The 21,717-nt window shown below is 42.5% G+C and overlaps 1 protein-coding gene and 1 non-coding gene across 2 annotated transcripts in view; both read right to left on the bottom strand.

Annotated features, from left to right (window-relative positions):
* The window catches only part of DOCK2 (dedicator of cytokinesis 2), a 466,833-nt gene that overhangs the window by 358,148 nt on the left and 86,968 nt on the right, over positions 1–21,717 (bottom strand). Inside the window, exon 23 of the mRNA XM_053566743.1 lies at positions 1,351–1,459. Within this exon, the coding sequence (XP_053422718.1) occupies positions 1,351–1,459 (109 nt within the window). The remainder of the gene's footprint in view (positions 1–1,350; positions 1,460–21,717) is intronic.
* Positions 3,472–3,573, bottom strand: LOC128569386 (U6 spliceosomal RNA). The gene has a single exon (XR_008375347.1). It is a non-coding gene; the product is annotated as a U6 spliceosomal RNA (small nuclear RNA).

The raw sequence follows: 21,717 nt of genomic DNA, 5'->3' as shown, positions 1-21,717 counted from the left end.
TTATTTCCCATTAAAATCACCTGGGAGTTTTCTAAATTCCCTTTCCTGAGTCGCATTCCATATTAATTAAGCTAGAAAATCTGGTGGTGGCAACTAGACGTCAGAATTTATTAAAGATCCCTAAGTGTTCTAACATGCGAAGTTTGAAACCCATGGCGGCGGCAGCCACACCCCCTAGCAAACTTCCGCCTCTTCGTCCTGACCTGCATTCTAGCTAAACATCTCAGTACTAACCAGACACTGGGCATCCAAAGCATGTAGATATTTAAATTAGCACCTAAAAGAATAATTCTTACACCACTGTCAAAGAAGGAGGAGGAGGAAGAGGAGGAAAGGGAAAGAAGGAGAAATCTGTATTAATTCACTGATTTAAACAAATGTGTTCGGGTTTTCTTTATTCATGACACATCAGGCAGACCCCCGCCCCAATCCCAAGCTCTTGCAAGTGAATTCTGAGGAAGTTGTAAAGTCTCCCTGAAACAGCCTCTTCATTCAGACTCTTTTGCACTAAGATCCTTTTCGAACACAGGGCGAGGCCTCAAGGCTTCTCCAAGATTTAAGACTTCGCAGAGTAGCATCATGAACCATTACATCAGAAGACTTTTCTCCGCAAAGTACCTCTTGCTTATTGAGGAGACCTGTTTAATCTCAAAAGGGAACCTGACTTTATGTTGTCAAAAATAAAAAGTAAAGCTGGGCAGTCTGGTTTGCAACTGTAATCCTAGCATTCTGGGAGGCTGAGGCAGCTGGATTGCTTGAATATCAGGAGTTCAAGACCAGCTTGAGCAAGAGCGAAACCCTGTCTTCACTAAAAATAGAAAAACTAGCTGGGCATTGTGGCAGGTGCCTGTAGTCCCAGCTACTCGGAAGGCTGAGGTAGGAAGATTGGTCAAGCCCAAAAGTTTGAGGCTGCTGTGAGCTACTATGACACCCTGGCACTCTACCCATGGAGACCAAGTGAGACTCTGTCTCAAAAAATAAAAATGAAATTAAAATAAAGTAAAATAAAATTAAAAAGTGAACTATTTAAGAGTCTCCTTTTAAAAGACTGCCACCCCAACTATTCTTACTATCAGAAGTAGATCAAGTTTGACTTATTTCCTTCCAGGCAACAAAACCTTCAGAGCTGTTTTAAAAGAAGGCACTGCTACTATCTTCATGGGAAATAAACAATGAATATGCTTTCACTTGCCATGAGAAGCCCTCGGCCTCATGATTCCTAAACCATGTGGCCAGCCCAGGACTTTGATTGCCACAAGGCTGCATATTTAAGCAAAAATAGACATTATCTCAGCATGCTCTTATTGGAAGACCGAGGGAAAGACAGATTTTATTGTGGTATAAACCAACCTGCAAAAGGATGGTGGTTTTATATTGACTTTTCATCAGGTTGTTGATGGATTCAAAGAGCCGTCTCATGGATTCTTCAAACTCCATCTGTTCTTTGCCTTCATAAAGCCTGAAAAAAGATACATCTGGGTCATTTCTCAAGCCAACAGGCAATACCTTTGAAAGTGTGTATCAGACACAATTTTTATTTAAAATTTAAAAGAAAAAGGGGTGGGAAGTGGGAGGGTTAAGGAAGGAGTGAATTCTGCTGTTGTTATTGCACACAGAATACACTCAAGGCAAAAGCCTTATGTCCACTATTCTGAACACAAAGACACCAACTAACATGACAGCCACCCCCTTCTGTCTCTTTAAAATGCTGAGGAACCTCAAAGGAAATTTGCCTTTCCTTTGAGCTGAGGGTCATTAATAATTTTAAGAATCAGAGGAGAGATTGCACTCGTCAGATTTTCAAAGTGTCTTAAAAACCATCGAGAGAAATATTTTCACACACACTGCCCTTCCACATAACAGTGGCCCACTTGTCAGATGAACCCATAGAATAGGCTGCTATGTCAGGCTGACCTCTCATTTTAGCAGGGTACTTACTACTCACTACGCTCATTTAAACCTTTGCTCCTCTGAGTATAAAGACCCTGTGTTGTTACTATAAAGAAATGTAAATGTAGAAAGTGAGACTCCTCCTTAATCCAGAGAGGGAGATCAGCAGTTGCTAACCTATTCATGCAACATTGCACAGAACCATTCCCTCGAAGAAAGCCAGTCTCCAGGTTCCAGTCCTCTTAGCCTCTCCCCCAGCCTTAAGAGGAACCCAGCTACAACTTAACAATAGGGGGAAGTGGGAAAGGGGGGGGGATGGGTAGAGGGAGGGGGATCGGTGGGATCACACCTGTGGTGCATATTACAGGGGTATTTGCGAAACTTGGTAAATGTAGAATGTAAAGGTTTTGGCACAGTAACTGAGATAACGCCGGAAAGGCTATGTTAACCACTGTGATAAAAATGTGTCAAATGGTTTATGAAGTGAGTGTATGATGCCCCATAATCATATCATTGTATACAGTTATGATTTAATAAAAAAAATAAATAAATAAATAAATAAAAAAAGAGTGTTGTTCAGCCCAAGGCTTCTTCAAACAAGCCTTTATCACCCACTGTGAAATTCCCGCAGCCTAATCTGTGGCATCCAGTGTGAAAAGCACAGAAGAGCGCTCCTGTCTCCAATTCAGATAAGCAGAGTGTCTCCTGTCACAGCCCCCGTGGTGCAGCGCTCCTCAGCGCCCCGGCACGGCCAAGGTGCTGTCCTCAGATAAGGCGCTGACACACTGAACAGGTTGGTCTGCTCCTCAACCACAGAACAGGCCGGTCAGTTGGGGCCTGTCGCCACTAAATCCCCACCTGTCCCCTCACCCTGCTTCGCTCTCTTCTGTTTCCCTTCTGGGGTGTTAATCACCGTCTTTCTCTCCGTGGGTCTCCATGTCTTTATCTCTGCTTCTCTCTCTGCCTGATTCCATCCCTCTTTCTGTCTTAGCTGCTCTCTGTCTCTCTTTCTCTCCTTTTCTGAACTAACCTCTCTCTAAAGCCTCCTAAAGTAAGACGCATAAGGGGAAGTGTCGAATGTTCCAGTAGATTAGGGGGTCCAGCATAGGACAACACACAAATTCATGAAGCACTCCATATTAAAGAAAAAGCTGAACATAGTAAATTGCACATGAACTTTATGGATGCCTCTGTGTGTGTGTGTGCTGACTTCCTGAGTACCTAGTTCAAGGTCACAGAGCCAAGGCTGGGAGAGGGGCTAGAAGGCCTGAAGTGGCCTCACGACTCCAGCCCTCCCTTCTCTCCCCTTCTCCAGCTACAGGGCTTACTCTCCTCTCCCAAACCCCTCCCCATTTATACCACTCACTCCTGAACCTTCTCCTCTGGCTGCCACAGAGATACCTGCTTCAGAGTATGTATTCTAGAGTCAGTCAGCACTGGGTTCAAATCCCCCCTCTGCCCTTCACAAACTGGACACGTTATTAATAATAGCAAACATCACAAATCATTACTCTGCCCCGGTACCATTCATGTACACACACACTATAAAGTTTGTGTACAATTTACTATGTTAAACTATTTTTTTATATGGAATGCTTCACTAATTTGTGTGTCATCCTTGTACAAAGGCCATGCTAATCTTCTCTGGATCATCCAATTTTAGCACGTGTTGCCGAAACGAGCACATTAAACTATTTTAAATCGCACGTGAACTTTATGGACACCCTGTATATTAAATCACTTAGTCCACATAACCACACCGTGAAGCAGGCCCTATCATTGTGCCCCTTTTGCAAATTACTGAAGCCTAAGCAGTGTGCCCAAATATCACACCAGGAAGGGTCAGAGCCAGCATTCAAACTCTGGGGTCCGGCTCCTGAACCCATCCTCACCAACTGTTTGCACACTAATTAGCGCTATACTTTAATGCCCCATCTTAACGTCTATAAGCCTTGGCTTGTCTTCTGCAAAATGTAGGCCATTGCACAGTGCGGTGTGGAAGGATTGCAAGGAGGCCAATTCACAAACACAGTGCTAAACACAGCACTCAGCCTCCGTAAATGTTAGTTTTGTTTTGTGAGTGTTCATTGCAGCCGCAGGATTATTACTATTACTCTCATCCCCACTTCACAGATGGGGAAACACACACACTAGGGCCGGGCATGTAATCCTAACACTCTGGAAGGCTGAAGTGGGAGGATTCCTGGAACTCAGGAGTTTGAGACCAACTTGTGCAAGAGTAAAGATGCGTCTTACTAAAAATAGAAAAATTATCCGGCCATTGTGGTGGGTGCCTGTAGCTCCAGCTGCTCGGGAGCCTGGGGCAGAAGGACCCCTGAACCCAGGAGTTGAAGGCTGCTGTGAGCTAGGCTGACACCATGGCACTCTTGCCCAAGCAACAGAGTGAGATTCTGTCTACATAAATAAATAACACTCCGAAGAGGCTGGAACTTGCCCAAATGCCACCCAAGTGGAAAAGATGGGACCAGAATATATCCTCGGCTTGATCTAGCAGAGAAAAGAGGATCTTAACCCAACATGGTGGTGGCGGCTTCCCTGTGAGATGATGCTGTCTGCTCTTTGGGCCTATACCCATTGTCTCTACCTAATGGATGATCTATCCCTCAAGGCTTTTGCCTTAAAATCTGTTACTCTTTCCACTACCCACAGGTGCCTGAAGTAACTAAACTACATTACAATTGCTGTTACTGACCCGTAGTATTGAGCCTGCCCACTCTGTCTCCCCTCCACATTGAACACCCAGCCTTGGCTGCCGACGTATTCACATACACACATACACATGGGCTCTTGCTTCAGGTCTGCGTGAGTGTGCGTGTGAGTGCATGTAGTATCAGGGGATGGTTCTGATCCTGTTGACCCTCCTAGGAAGGACCTGCTCCCCCCACAAGGATGGCATTCAGCAACACTTTCCTGCTGGGCTCCCTGCCCTCCATAACTGAATGTCCCATGGCAGTTCTCCCTCTGGGACTGTCATTTTTAAAAAAGGAACATAAAAACAGGCTTTGTTAAGTGTCATCTTAATGGCAGCACTTCAGAGGGATTGGCCAGGAACTCCTGCTGCAGGGATCCCTGAGGCTGCCCTGGTTCCCTACTTCTCTGTGTTTGATTATTTAACTCTTTGGGATTTTACGAGCTGCACAAATATCTTTACAATATACTCCCTTTTTGCTAAAACTAGGCCCAATTCTTCCTGCAGCTTTGTCCTAAAGCCCCCTGAAGTTTGAAAGCAAGAGTCACTGGGAAGTCCCCACACTTAGTCCATCCTTTCATTGTACAGACGAAAAGACTGAGGGTCAGCATGGGGAACTGACTTAGCTTCACCATCTTTTAAATATTATTTGACTGAGGTGGGAAGGAAAAGAGACTTTCAGACCATAAAACCAAGCAATGCTCTCCACTCAACTTTAAACTTTGTAGAAAAAGGAATCTGATTACCACCAAAATTAAAGATTTGATTTGCTCTAGGACACAGAGTGCTCTATGGATATAGCTCAGACCAGAGCTCAGCGTTCTTCTGTGCTCTCAGAATCTAGCAAGGGAAGGCAGATGACACAGATCCCATGAAGCCACGATCAAGGGCCACTGCCCCAGTGGGAATCCAATCTGTTCCCTGTTATTCATGTCACAAGTTCAGTACTTTAACACCACACTTGAGTCCAGGGATAGAAAAATATTCTGCACCTGCCTAAGTTTTATAAAGAATAAAAAAACAATTCTAGGGGGAAATGGGAAATATATACATGTACATATATACACCACACATACATAACACATTTTTTTTAAGCAAGGGAGTGGCTAGAAATGGCAAGAAGAATTAGAGGACATGATTACAATCTGGAAGAAAAAAGCAAAGAAAAAGCTACTTAGTGTAAAGGACTTGACTATCAAGCCAGACTCCTTCATGCACTGGCTTGGAGGCCTCAGGTAAGTTACTTTTCTGAAATCTTACTTTCCTCATTGATAAAATGGAGCTATAGTGCTCGTTCATAGGGTTATCTTGATATGGAAAAAAATGAAATAATACACTTAAATTGCTTCAGATTGTAGCTGGCACTTAATAAGAGTTACGTAAACATTGGCAATTCTTACCGTGGTCGATTCCTCAGCACAAAAGGTATCATATTGGCAAAATCTCTGATCTTAGTATAAATAAAGGATTTTTTTTAGAGACACGGTCTCACTATGGAGTGCAGTGGCACAATCACAGCTCACTGCAATCTCTAACTCCCAGGCCCAAGCAATCTTCCCATCTCAACCTTCCAAGTAGTTGGGACAACAGGTGCGGGGCAGCACATCTGGCTATAAAAGGAATATTTCAACTAAGGAATAACTAAGGAAAAAAACATATAAGGGTGTTAGGTTGTTTGGAAGAAATAGCACTGAGAAGCTTGAAAAGAAAATAAAAGTGTCTCATCGAATTGTGATGCTTTAAATGTGGCCTTGAAGTCAAGGGCGCAGCAGACGTAGCTCCCAGGTCCAATTTTAGTGCTTGGTCTCTGGTATAGCTTCGGGAGGTAAACATTTTTTCTGGCCTAGAACACCAGATATTTCAGAAACCAGCTGATTCTGCCAGGGAACAAATTATTGAAGGGCCCTAAGGCCCTGACCACAAGGAAAACTGGAACAACCTGCGAGGTGCTGTTCTGGGGCACGCAGGTCCAACCAGAGCCAGAGCTCCAGCTCCCAGGGCTTGGATAAATATAGCGATGCTCGCTTGCATGTGATTCATTAAGGAGACACTGTGCACAGCTGAGCACTCACTAAATGCAAATGGAGCCCCATATGGTGTGTACAATGCTTTGCATCACCCCTTCCACGCAGGTACATAAAGCCTAAAACTGAGATGCCAACCTCAGGCTGGCAGCCCAGGGGAGCAGAAGCCAACCAAAGCAACTTGAGGCTGGGGAGAGCAAGTGAGCAGATTGGCTTTAGAATCTGGAGGTGGAGGGAGGGCCTCCTGACGCCCGGCCTTATTTTATTTTCTCTACTTTGGCCACTGCCAGCTCCTCCGAGCCTCAGGCACAGGCATCTACCCCACCCCCATCTCCAAATTCTTGATTCCTCCCCTGCCTCTTTGAGGCAATAGAGAAATTTAGGCAGCACGGCCTGAGTTCTAAGCCCTGGTCTGTCACTTATTAGTTGGGTGACCTTGGCTACGTTACTTAATTTCTCTGAGGCTCAGTTTTCTCATTACTAAAATGGTACTAGCCCCATAAGGTTGTTCTAAAATCAAATAATGCGTGTAAGGCCATTGGCACAGCGCCTTGCACACAGTCCACAATGTTAACTATTATTACATCCTAGTCGATTTTTCTTCTGGACCTGACCCTTTTTGCTTCCTGAACCTTAAGGAGAAAGAAATCGGCATTTTCATGAAGATGCCTACCATTCAGTGATCACTTACTACATGCCAGGCCTTCACTGGCATTTTAAAAAAAAAAAAAAAATGGGTAAAAAATACTTCATTTCATTTTTTTAAAAAAAACATGGGTAAATCATTTTTTACAGCATAGTGATGAAAACTGAAAACTTAATATTATTACTGAGCACTTCCCAGGGCACAGGCACTGTGCTAAGTTCTTTATATGGATTAGCTCTTGTGACAGGCTCTATTATTATCTACATTTTACATAGGAGAAAAGGAAAATAGGTTTAAAGAGGTGAGAGGGAGGGAACTAAAGCCCCATGGGAGCCAGGCCTCTGCTGACAGTGAATACAGCTTTACCCCTACTTGGTGGCACCTTTCTGCTGTCAGGGCCCACCCCTCTCATGCTACTGCCCCACCGCAGCTCATCCTCCACCTCCTTCCTCCCCCAACCACAGCAGCCCCAGAAGTGCTCTTACAGGGGCCCCAGCTCCCCTCCATTTTCGTCACCTAGTCACATCTTTGCCTAAATTTGCTCTTGGCCAACACACCCGCCCAACTCATTTCACAAGAGTCTGGTAGAAAACCAGATTAATTGAAAGCTTTTAAAAATGAAAAATCTATTTTAAATAATTCTGTCATCCTATATGGAACTGAACAAAGTTACTCAAACAATGAGATCACCCTACTACTTTGTTACCATGACACACAAGTCAAGATATCCTTGTGCCCCCCCAAATATGATGCAAGGTGCTTAAGGAATACTATAAGAAAAGGGAAGCCACTTATCTAGTGAATTTCCTCAGATGAATGATATACACTTCACACACCATTACTTCTGACTGTCACACCAGCTGAGACATCTCTACCATAATACTGCATTCTTTATCATGACTTATTATTCTGTTTTCTCCACTGGAATATAAGCTCCATGCAGATAGAGATCCAGGTTCTCTTTGTCATAATATCCCATGTTTAACAAAAGGCCTAGAACATCAAAAGTGAGTTATAAACAAATGCATCAACGAATGATAAATTATTGAGTGAATGAACCTCAGCATCTCCCATGTGCGCCACATGGGGAGGAATTCAGAGGAATTCAGAACTGAGGAATTCAGAACTCCTCATAGTTCAGCTAATCCTAAAGAACCCTGTAAGATCTCAAGGATGTTAGCAGTCCCATACAATGGGGTGAACAGCAGTCAGGGATGGTTTGTTTGCACATGTCCCTGACCCACCCCGCATTGGTTTGCGACTGTTTTCCTGCTGTTTTACTGGTCATCTTCGGCTGTGCAGCCTTTATTATTATCACCTTTACTACCAAAACTACTACTGCACTAGCTGCTATTTATCATACAATTGCTATGCATGAGGCACTATGTCGAGCATTTTGTAAATATTTGTTCCTTTGACCCAGCAGCGATACTGTGATACCGGTATCATCACCATGCAATGAATAAGGAAACGGAGGCTCAGCTGAGTTGCATAACTTGCTCAAGGGCACTCAACTATTAAATGTCAGAGCCAGAATTTGAGCCCAGGGTGTCTGGCTCCAAATTTTACCCCTTTAGCCACTAGACAATACTGCTAATGGTTACTACTGGAGCAGAGGAAAGTAACAGCTGATTGCTGGGAGCTGGAACAAGTCAGTGGGCAGGAAGGCACCACTTACCTGGGAGGCGATGCTACAGGACTGTTGGAGGGGAAGCTGGAAGGCTTGCTCTAAAGGTTTTCTATTCCAGTGCTAAATCCAAGGTGATTTGGCTGCTGTTCCTACCCCTGAGCCAATAATTTGCTTTATTCAGGGATGTATAAATTAGTGACTTTACAGAAAAAAACCATTGAGTCTTTCCTGTTTCAGAAGAGTGATCACTCTGGGAAAATCATAACCCTTTAAGACCAGAGCCAAGGAGTGAAATGTATTGTCTTTCTCCCTCCCTCTCTCTCTCTCCTTCTCTCTTTTTCTCTCTCTCTCCCCTTTGACACCTGTCTCCCACAAGCTGGAACTGAGAATAGCTACAGCTAAACCAGTGGTTGAGACGGTCTGAAAATCATCCTTAAATTTATTGATCCTATTTACAGAACAAAACCTTCAGTGCACCCAGCAGGCACGTTCAAATCCTTTTAAAACAGGGCTGGAATATGCAAATAAAAGAAAGGGTCCCCCTTCCTGATTCACCTCTTCCCTGTATAGTCACTGTCACCATCCCTACCCTTTCCCCACCACCAAGGTCGATAGGCCTGAAATAAATAAGAAATTGCAGATGTGGAATTTTTGGTGCAATGGGCTTGGAGTTAGCTGTCTCACTCAACGGTGGCCAGGGAAATATTGTTTTGAAGGGTGACAATGTTGAAATGTAAAGATTTATTCTGTCAGAGAGAAAGACCAAAGCTCTATCAGAAAGGGCTATGGAAGGGAGGTTTGGGATGTTGCCAGTGTGAATGGTCAAGAAGTCCCCCCGCAGGCTTCATGTCTTTGAACTCCACCAGCAGACCACAGGCAGGCTCAGACCAGCTCCTGGTACCCACTATTTTGTCAATGACAAAGTTATTTCTATTCAGCCTTTCCTTTTCCAGAGTCTGACATTTGAGGTGGGATTACCCCTTAGGGCAAACTGCAAAAACCTCAACAGTCTTTTCCCTGCAAAGAACCCCAGGGAAGAATGATTTGTGGTTGAGAGGAAAGAAGTCAGACTCAACATGTGGGGATCCTGTTTTGAAAAATGTCTAGAATGAACACGTAAAAATTAATGTAATCACTAAAGAAAAACTGCCTCAGGTAGAAGCACAAACAGCCTAAATTAAAAAAAAAAAAAAATAGAAGTTAACAATATGGAAGAAATGAAAGAAAAACAATCCATCTCTAACGTTCACTTTACTTTTAAAATATGGCAACCCTGCATAATAAATTAATAGTAAGTGGGTAATAAGATTCAGGCAAAAGCCTTGAAAAGAACTTTAAGTTATGGATAGCATGTGATGTATGCCCCAGGCCATCCTTCATTCTACTCAGAGGAGCAGCAGACTTTATGTAATTTGGCAAGAAGGAGTAAGTTGCATAATTCTTCACTTAAGTAAATTTCTCTATTAGCATGAAAAATGGTATTCAGGGTTCTCCCTGTCCCTCAATATAATTAGAAATTGAATGTTCCCAAAACAACGTCCCTAAAAATAGAAGGAAATTCTCTCTCTCTCTCTTCCCCACCCCCCCCAATCTTTCTTTCTTTCCATCCCCCAACATGCTTCCAAGACATACAGACAAAAATTCGATTGTATTGAATCATCTATTTGAAAGAGAAGCTAATATTCAGTAGAATCCTTCTATGGCCCAGTTGACCTAAAAGTTTGGAAGACAAGAAGAAATGAGGTTTTAACTATTTCCCTTATGATTTCTTCCCTTAGTTTTTTAATAGGCAAGGAGGTTTCCATGAATATCCTAAGTGATAAAACATTAAGTCACAGAATGGTTACACACACATGCACGCAAAATCAGTAAAATCCAGAAGTCTATACATTAAATTGACAATTCAGTTATCTCTTAGAAAAGAGATTGTATGTAACAATAGTTCCATTATACATATTTATTTTATAGTCTAATTTTTAAACAAACATTATATTTAATTTTAAATAGAGAGCTCTACTTTCTTTGGGGTCCATATTTATTGCCCTCCAGCACATTCCTACTGCAATCCTTTTCCCCAAAGGTTTTCCTGAATTTTTTCATTCTCGCATGGGTACTGAGTCTGAGGCCAGGGATTCTAACTCAAGGTCAAACAACCAGAGGCAGTTTTCCCTCTACAATTACAGAATAGAGATGCTGGTTTTTTAAATCTACCTCCTATTTCTGCAACAGACGGGAGCTAGAGAGACAATTGCCCAAGAAATGCCAAGTTATTATTACTCTAAAACTGCGGTCATGCCAAGAGCATTGAACTTTGTCCTCTGCTGCCTTGGTTTCCTGAGAAGGATAATTAAACCCAAGCTTCCTGCTCTTCCACTGAGAACCTCGACATTTGGTGTGTGTAGTTAAATACAATTTTTAACATCTGCCTTACTAATGGTGCCAGTTTTAAAAATACATGTGTAGTAAAATCCTTCTGTTTTGAAATCTGGAAAGACCCTAGGACATGCAGAGTTCAAACACATGGAGGCTGTGTTAATGGAGACCCCTGTGGACAGCAGGAGGCTGAGGGCATGCCAGGCCTGGTGGAGGGCAGCACCAGTGTGATGGAGGGAGCAACAGTCCGGGGCCCAGGAGTAAATTCCAGACTGACTCCATCATTCATGATGAGGGTTAGTTGGTCACTCCATTCTGGGCCCTAATTCCCCAGCTATTTACCACTGAGGTCGACCTGCAGGGTTCTTATCTGGCTTCTATCGTCAGAGTCAGGACAGAATATGTTGATTGTCCAATTCTCCAAAACCAAGCCTCACCCTCTAGCTCACCCTCTAGCTTCCAACACAGGATGTGGCCTTATAAGCACCCAAGTCAGAGACCTGGGGTATGAAGAGGTGGACTGTGAAAAGCTTAAATGTCGTTCAGTCCTTAAGACCCATTTACCGCGCTCCAAACACATTCACCCCCTCTGCCTTCATCAGCACCACCACTGACCTAGTCTCTACCATCTCTCACCTCTGGGGGTCTCTGAACCAGTGTCCTGTTCCTCTCTCACACTACTTTCTCTCTAGTTTCTACACAGTGGTCAGAGGGATCTTTTTAAAAGCACAATTGTGTTTACACCATATCTCTGTTTAAAATCCATTCATAGTTCCTGAGTGGAAAAAATACAACTGTTTTCCCTGTGTTCTCACACCTCAGCAATCAACACAAAAGACTTCTGTGACCAAAGGTGGGGGGATTTCTCCCCACACGACAAGCAAGTGGGCCATTCTGCAGTGCACAGTAGCTGGTGTCCTCCAATTCAATTATGATGCTACCTACCTGGTGATAGCATCAGGTCCCACGAGGGCCCAGTCCCGAGGCTGTCCTCCTTCTGATGCCAAGGGCAAGCCCCATGCTGTTTTACTTATGTTTCTGACCCAGCAGCTATAGGTTAGGGTTGCTGTGACCCCTCCTTGGGTTTAATTTGCTAGAGCACCTCACAGAACCCAGGGTTTATTATAAAAGGTATTACAAGGGTTACAGGAATGGAGTGGGGGTGCAGAGCTTCCATGCCCTCCCCATGTACGCCACCCTCCAGGAACCTCCATGTGTACAGCTGTCCACAAGTTCTCCAATGCCAGCCCTTTTAGATTTGTACGGAGGCTTCCTTATACAGATATGCTGTATTAAATCATTGGTTACTGGTAATCAGCTTAACCTTCAGCCCATCTCTCCTCCCATGATGTTGGGGTGGGGGGTGAGGCTGAAAGTCTCAACCCTTGAAACTTGCCTTGGTCTTTCCAGTGACTAGTCCCAACATGAAGCTACTTAGGGGCTGCCAACTATCAGCAAATTCATTTGCATACATAAAGACAACATTTTAGAAATCCCAAAGATTTTTAGCGTTACATGACAGGAAAAGGGGTCAAAGACCAAATATATATTTCACAATATCCAGCTCCCCATTTCCCTAAGGTAATGTTTAGATGTCATGGCCCAACTGGCATTCAAGGCTCTTCCAGATTAGCCTCTTCTCACCCATCTGGGCAATCACTAGCTGCTATGTGCCTTGGTCATTGAATTCCAGCCACCCTCGCCTTTCCACACTTTCACTGGATCAAGCTTCCTCATTGCAGGGAGCACCCCTGGGCTTTATTTTTGCTTATCACACCTCCCTCTTCACCTGCCAACTTTTGCTCATCCTTCAGTTCACAGAGTAGATGACACTTCCTCAGAGAAGCTTCCCTTGATTCCCTGACAAAGGCTGATCTCTTTACTATGTGCTCTGAAAGCACTTCACACACATTTCCCGTGATCTGACCTGCACCCACATGGTTATCTGCTTAATGACTCTCTTCCCAACTAGACTAGAATTTCCATGAAGACTAGTCTGTCCAATTCACACTTGTACCCCTAGTACCTAGTTTAGTGATCTACTCAATAAATATGTGTTGGGTAAACACTTGATTGTTAATGCAACCAAACCTCTACCACTGGGCAAGTACTTCAACTCATTTTGAAATAGACACAAACCTTCATTTTCAACTGAGATGCTTAAAAAGAATCTTATAGCGCAGAATGCATGGAACAGGTATGTAATGAGTTGTTGCTGGATCCAAGAAAGAATAAATGCCAAGTTAAAGGTCCTTTAGAAGTAATAGGCTGCAAGAGCATTTTTTTTAAACTTGAGAAGCATCCACATATTAAAAAGATGGACTGTTTACCATCTTTAGATTTCCAGAGTATGAGACTATGAATTAACTGTTGATATTTAAAAGCTAAATAATTTCACATAATATATTTGGATTTATATTCTCTTTTAATGGAAAAACCAAGCAATCCTCTGCCTGCATTTCCTTTTGGCAAAAATCAGCTAGCACCAAGACCCACATGCCTCCACAGGGTGGGATATGTGCTGTCCAGTCTGTCAGCCCCCACTTTTCTCTGATGGTTCTCATAACAAGCTTAATTTATTCATTTGGCTGCCTGGCCCCTCAGTATTTGAATTTGCAACCCAATCTTCTAATGTAACAAAATAGCTTCCCTATAACTTTGCAATTCAATAATATTATGGTTAGAACCAATATTTTCAGGGTTGGGAAAACAAATTTACAAATGTAAAATTAAAAATGAAGTATATGTAAGGCCAACTGCGGTGGGGCTGAGGTATATGGATTGCTTGAGCTCACGAGTTCGAGACCAACCTGAGCCAGAGTGAGACTTCGGTCTCTAAAAATAGCAGGGCATCATGGCAGGCACCTGTAGTCCCAGCTACTCAGGGGCTGAGGCAAGAGAATCGCTTAAGCCCTAGAGTTTGAGGTTGCCATGAGGTGTGAATGCATGAAACAGGTCTGTAATGTGTTGTTGCTGGATCCAAGAAAGAATAAATGCCAAGTTAAAGGTCCTTTAGAAGTTATAGGCTGCAAGAGCACTTTTTTTTAAACTTGAGAAGCATCTACATATTAAAAAGATGGACTGTTTACCATCTTTAGATTTCCAGACTACGAGACTATGTGCAGGCTAGCTATGAGGCACACTTTCCTCCTGCCCCAGAGATGCCTTCTAAAGTGGGGAGTCAGTGGCAAAAGCCCAGGCTCAGAAAAGCTGAGTGTTCCACATACAGAGAAGACAAAGGCTGCAGTGTAACCCAGGACAGAAGCCTTACCGTTCTGCACTGTGTTGGCTTGGAAGGCTTAGGAGAGGCCACATTCTAATATTTATTATGGTCAGAAGGTAATAGATTATTATGTGAAATCCTATCAGAGGAGGAAATGCTGATAAAGAGGAGGGACCCTGACCCACACACGGCAACTTTAAAATCCAGGGACGCATTTTTGTTACCAGACCCCACTGACCCAGCTGTGCACACCTGGCCTGAAACCAAACGAAAAGCATAATCAAGTTACCCCAGGAAGCAATCTAAAACGTAAAGGACTGTCTGAATTCTACAACAACTTTTACTTGGTTGCAACAGGTGTACATAGGGTTTCCATATGATCATTTATTCAACTAACAAAATTTTCTTGAGCACCTGCTACGCACCAATCACTGTGCTGTCAAAGAATTTGTAAAGTAAAAATTGACACAGATAGAATGTATGGGCAATAAAAATGTAAAATAGGGAAATTTGACCTAGCCAGAAAATTGCCCAGAATGTATGGGCAATAAAAATGTAAAATAGGGAGATTTGACCTAGCCAGAAAATTCAGAAGAAGTGGCAACTTGAGGTGACACAGGACAGGCAAATAAGAGAAAATTAGGTGAGAGGGTGAGAGAAGGGCATTCAGGGCTGCAGGAACAGCAAGCTCACAGGGCCCACAGCAAGAGGGAGCTGAGTGAATCAGGATTTTGTGAAGGCCCTGGAATGCAGGGTGGGGGGGAGCCTGGGAGATGGAGGGGGGGAAGGGGACTGCAGGGGCCACAGGGGCCATGGTGCCAGCACAGCAGACCCTTGCAGGCCACATTAGGTTTTGTCTTTGTCCTAAGAGGAATAATAAGGAATTTTAATTATTTCCTAAGAGGAATAACAAGAGGATTTAAGGAGAGTATCCTAATCCAATTTGAACTGTGGAACAATCACTCCCGTTACAGGGTAGAATAAAGTTTAAAAACTTCTATTTCTGACAGTATGGCAGACAAAACACCCCAGGAAACCAGGAAACCTCTCAGTGGAAACAACAACTAAAGCTGCACTTCCAAAATGAATCCCTGAACTGTCAAGAATGTAAGGAACCCACAGAGGACAAACACAGATCAAAGTGGGACTCTTCGTACTTCAGAGCAATGCTGTCTCGAAGGCATCTGCTGAGCCGTGGTGATCTTAAATTTCAACTTTGATGGCAAGTTGGGGAATAGAAGAAATGAGATAAATTGTAGGGCTCATGTATTGCAGACCCTCACATAAAGCTGGTTTCCCAGGTTGTTGCATCTTCTTTACAAAGGAAGAAAAGAAATCAACCTGTTGTACAAAAGGGAACAATAAAGAAACCACCAGTCTTTGGTTCTGTGAGTAGAAACAAAACATGTCTTCATTGAGAATTCTCTGTTTATTACAGAGACGGGGTCTCACCATGTTGCCCAATCTAGCCTCAAACTCCTTCCCTCAAGTGATCCTCCTACCTCAGCCTCCTAAGTAGATGGGATTACAGGCACATATTGTACCCAGCCAAAAAAAGAAGTTGTAACCACAAACCAGTCCTCACTTATGTTTTGCTTTTGCTTTTTGTTTTTTCCAAATTCATGTTCCTTGCTTGCTTGCATCCACAAACTGAAATTTTAACTTAAAGAGGTCTCTGGTTTGTAGTTCCCCTAATAAATGAAAGCGGGAAATTCTGATTTTCTTTGGAAGAAAATAAAAACTTTAATTGAAGACTAAAAATATACATAACAAATGATACAGCTCCCCCCAAAATTAGCTTTGGGAAATAATAATCACAACAAATGAATAAGGATGCAAGACCACCAAAAACAGGCACAATATAATCAGACCCACAAAAACTTCTCCTACTGGAATTATATAAGAATATAAAATCAACACCTTTAATACGCCTCAAAATATAAAAAGAATGCTTGAAAAGGTGATCAAGAAACAAAACATTATAAAAATGACAAGTTAGATCTGAAAGAACTAAATATAATTTTTGAAAATAAATTATATAATTAAAAGGAAAATCTCAGTATATGCATTAAACAACATATTAGACAATGCTAAAGACAGAATGTGGTGAACTGGAAAATAGGATCAAAGAAATTAGCCAGAATGACTAGGCCTCACCCCTACCCCCAAAAAGAAAATATGAAAAAGAGTTTATGAGACCTGGAGAATATTAGAAGGTCAATATACTTTGGTTGATATTTCAGAGAAAGAATGAATGCAGAAAATGCAAATATTAAACAAGATGAGAATGAGAACTGTTTTTGAATTGGTATTAAATATTCAAAATTTTAAATCTAAGAAAAGGAAAGTCTAGTAGCATAAATACAATCACCCTTAGTTGTATTTACCATGGTTAGTCCACCATAGTACAACTGCAGAGCATCAAAGATAAAGAGATGATATTAAAAGCCACCAGACAGAAAAAAGCAGAATGCTTGTAAAGAAACAATAGTAAGGCTGACAGCTAACTTTAACAGCAGAAGACAGTAAACCAACAGTAAGAGCTGTAAAGCTACAGCTAGAAAAGCTTCCTTTCAAGTTTCAGAATAAAATCAGATAACTGAATTTGAGAGGTGATTTTACCAATAGGACTTACTAAAGTTAATTCTAAAAGATTTACTTCAAAAAGAAGAAAAGCAAATATGAAAGGGATAAGGTAAAAGAAGGAGAAATTATAGACTTTTATTTTTTATTGTTGTTAAAAAACCTAAAATATAATTAACCATCTTAACTATTTTAAGTGTACAGTATGATAATGCTGATGAAATTTTATTAGTAAAAACCTAAACAAATACTATTTAAAACAATAATAATGCCTAACACAGGAAATTATTTTTAAAATATAAAACCAAAATGCTGCATAATCCTAGCATAATATTTAAGAATAAAGAGACAGAGCCTTCTAACTTCCTTTTATTATTCAGGGGAATGTTATAGGGTATTAACTTTAAACTTTATTAAGTTAAATATGTATGATAAAATATCTAGGTAGTCATTTAGCAGCATTGAATATAAAATGTGACTTTCAAACTAGTAAAGGGGAAAAAAGTGGTTGAAAAAATTGAAAGCAATCTAAGAAAAAAGGGGGGAAAAGGGACAGAAAAGATAGGGTGGTGGGGAGGAGGTTCAGCTGAGCAGGTAGAAATAAATTCAAATCTCAGATTTGATAATAATAAATTCAATAATAATAAATTCAAATCTATTATCGCTTCATAATGAACATCATTAATAACTCCCGTAAGCTGATAAAAAACATCTACAATAAAAATCCAAAGTACCATTTGTAACACCATCTCTATTCAACACTGACCTAGAATCCTTGCCAGTATACAAGATAGGGAGAAGAAGACTTGGTATTAGAAAGAAAATGAAACGTCGGGCATTTACTGATGTTATCATTGTCGGTTTAGGAAATCCAAAAATCCCTATGATCGTGCAGGTGTGGAATGATGAGAACTTGGAGTAGGAAGCTGGTAGCCAGGAAGGGGAGATGTGGGTTCATTGAGAGACACTGAAGAGGTGACAAGGTTGGACTGTGGGTCAGTGAGGTAGGGCACATCATGAGTTTGGTCTTGGATCTGCTAACTTTGAATTGCCCGTAAGATCCTATGAAGGAGATATCAAGTAAATGATTGCATATTTGGATCCGGAACTTGGCGAAGGGGTCGTCCTGGATGTCTGTGCTATCTGCATAGAAGTGGTAACCAAAGCAGGGAGGTTGAATGTGTTCACCTAAGTGGGAACTGAATGACAGGAGAAGACCAGTCTGAGCATGTGGGACCCCAAAGAGAGATAACAGAGTGGTCTGAGAAGCGTGAGGAAGTGTTACAGAAGTCAAGGGAAGAAAGTGTTTCCAGAGGGAGGGAGGGGTTTCCATGGTATGAAACAGTGTGGCTCATACTATCATGTTATCTGTGGCTTATTCACAAAATATGCTTAATTATTAGGCACCTTTTTATTTTTATCACCCCTATGGTACCCAAGACATGAGGCTTACTCTGTCCACAAGAATACCCATTTTATCTCCTTATTGCCTGCCTATTAGGAGGACTACCTCTCACTATTCCCTACCCCATGCACCATTGAAACAAATTGATTTAACATTTTTTTTTCCTTCTTAGTCTTTCATTTTGACCCTGAAATCCCACCCTTTCATTTTGACCCTGAAATCCCTCACCTTCAAATCCCATGGCGTCACAGCTCACAGCAACCTCAAACTCTTGGGCTCAAGTGATCCTCTTGCCTCTGCCTCCCTTGTAGCTGGGACTACAGCTGCCCACCACAACGCCCGACTATTTTTTTTTTTGTTGTTGTTGTTGTTGTTGTTGTTGTTTGTTTAGCAGGCTCCGGCCAGGTTCACACCCACCAGCCCTAGTGCATGTGGCTGGTGCCCTAACCGCTGAGCTATGGGCACCAAGCCTGCAATGTTTTTATCTTAAATGCTTCCCAAAATGGTAAAATGGAAGAGTATACATCATGGAAAATATGGAAAATTAAGTGGAGAGAGATATTTAGAGGTAATTATGTAGATTTCAGATGAGTTATGAAACTGTGAAAAATAAAGATAGGTTATAATTATATAAAAAAAAGAATACCCATTAGACAGGAAATCGGGAGAAAATAAATAATAGTATTCGGTCCAGCAAATTTTCCTGCAGAAGCACACTCTTCTGAGAAACAGCAGAAGCACAGGGTACACCCCTGCATGGTGCATTCTAATGGTCACGTCAAATGACTTTTGACAGCACCTGCTCCTTTGGCCAACGTGGGTCTTCAGACAAGTACGTTAACAGAGAACTGAGAAATGACTATAATCATACACCTGAAAAAAAGAAACTTGTCCATAACCACAACCAAAACTTCACAGTGGCAAAAACACAAATAGCTTTTAAAACCAATAAATGTGACTGCAGAACAATCATGTTTAACAGAGTTGAGCGATTGCAAGGAGAGCTCTAGGGATTACTTAACTGATTGGAGGAAGCACAAAGCATGCCCACCCTATTAAAGAAGGAACAACTTATCTCACGCATATCTTACAAGAAGTGACCAAAGAGGCCTGCAGGGCTTATGAAACACAGGTGGCTCAGGGCACAAGCCCTTCTTGCCATCTGAGCATTACAGGGTGCCACCTCACAGGCAAGCACTTTTCAGTTAGATGCCCTCTGAGGACTTAGCAACATACTTGGGACAATCCCTCCATGGTAGCCTCCACCTCATTCTCAAAATTCATCTCTCTCCGGGGCGGCGCCTGTGGTTCAGTTGGTAGGGCGCCGGCCCCGAGGGTGGCAGGTTCAGACCCGGCCCCGGCCAAACTGCAACCAAAAAATAGCCGGGCGTTGTGGCGGGCGCCTGTAGTCCCAGCTACTCGGGAGGCTGAGGCAAGAGAATCGCTTAAACCCAGGAGTTGGAGGTTGCTGTGAGCTGTGTGAGGCCACGGCACTCTACCGAGGGCCATAAAGTGAGACTCTGTCTCTACCAAAAAATAAATAAATAAATAAATAAATAAATAAATAAATAAAATTCATCTCTCTCCTATTCTTCCCCTTTGCTTATTATACTTCAGCCTCGTTAGTCTTCTCCAGCTTTCCGAAAAAACTCCGACCTTGTCTTTATTTGAGAGCACCTGCTCACACTCTTCTTCCCACAGATTCCTCCTTCCTTCCTTCCACCCATGCCTTGCATGGCTTGTTCATTTGCAGCTTTCACATCTCACTTAAATGTCCCTTATTCAGAATCCTCACAAATCCCTCTAAGGCAATCCCCGCATTAGACACAGAGGTGAAGTGACTTGCTCAAGGTCACAGAGTCACTGGGATTCAAACCCAGTCGGTCTGGCTGCAGAGCCTCCTCTCAGCACCACTCCACTGTACCCCTACACACTTGTTTATTTCCTTCACTGGCATTTATGTAGTTTTCAACTCCTTGGGTTTATTTGTTTCTCTTTTTTCCTGTCCCTCCCAGTATTATACAAAGGCAGCCTGATGCAGAGATGACACCTCTCTTGTTCACTATACTATCCTAGCATAGAACTTAGACAAAGACTCGAAAAGGTTTACTAAGCAAATGGATGACTAAATGAATGAAAGAAATCAATGTGTCTCCATGGCAGGCTACATTAAAGAAGCAGAATGGGCAGATAGAAGGACAAGTTCAGAGCCCTGAAGGGCAGTGACCACATGTGGTCATGACTAAGTCCTTTTCAATCTTCCCTCTACCCAAAGACACAGTAAACAGCAAGCCCCAACACATGAGTGGTATGTGCTTTTCTACTAAAGAAACAAATTCGACTTCAGGGTGATGCCTGCCTCGAGTGCATTTGACAAGGATCACAAAGTATATCTAGTCATTCCAATTCCACTTGGCGGGAGTCCCTGACAATTGTGTTAGTGCGGTGAGTTTACCCCTCTGGCAAACTAGACCTTTCTTATCTGCCATGTTCATATTTAGTTACAGGGGATTTGCAATCTTATCTCCTAAAACTACATATTTACTCAGTCAATTGCTCTTCATTCTCCAAGGAACTGCCAGCCTCAGATTTTGGCAGCAGTAGCCACCTGGGCGCCCAGGCAGGGGGTCAGCCAGCAAGCTAACTCTGACTTCTAACAGGGAGGTAGCAAGCAAAGGAAATCATTTAATGGTCCAACCTGGAAGAATGAATACCTTGTGTTCTTGCAGCTTCTCCTTTAACTACCTGCAACATGGCATAGCATCTTGTTCTGCAGAATTAAGCCATTTAAAGGGACACGGGAATGGACAAGACCAGTGTCTTATGCCACCCTGTGAGTGGGGCGTGGAACACTTTGCCCAGGCTCTGAAGGATCAGCAGGGGAAGTCAGTCTAGGATTGCACCCTGGCAAAGAACAATCCCAATGTGGGAATTCACGTGCACCTAAAATACTCCCTTTCCAGATTTCTGGAATCATTCCTTCCTGCTGTTTCTCCTGTGGCCCTGATCCAGCCTTTAATGGAACCTTCCTTTCTCCATCCTTTCAATGGGCTAATTCCTCAGGTTTCCTTCTCAGTTTTATAGCTATAGCTCCAAATACCTCTTTGGATCAATTTCTACCCACACCGTATCTCAGTTCTCTGCTCTCCTGAACTTCTATTCTGTATCTAAGTGCCTGCTGTGCATTTCCATCTGGCTGCGCCAATAAACACCTCAAACACTTCATGTCCCAA

This window comes from Nycticebus coucang, chromosome 17, assembly GCF_027406575.1.
Source record: "Nycticebus coucang isolate mNycCou1 chromosome 17, mNycCou1.pri, whole genome shotgun sequence".
NCBI lineage: Eukaryota > Metazoa > Chordata > Mammalia > Primates > Lorisidae > Nycticebus > Nycticebus coucang.
The sequence above is the reverse complement of the archived record's forward strand: the minus strand, read 5'-3'. Positions and strand labels throughout refer to the sequence as shown.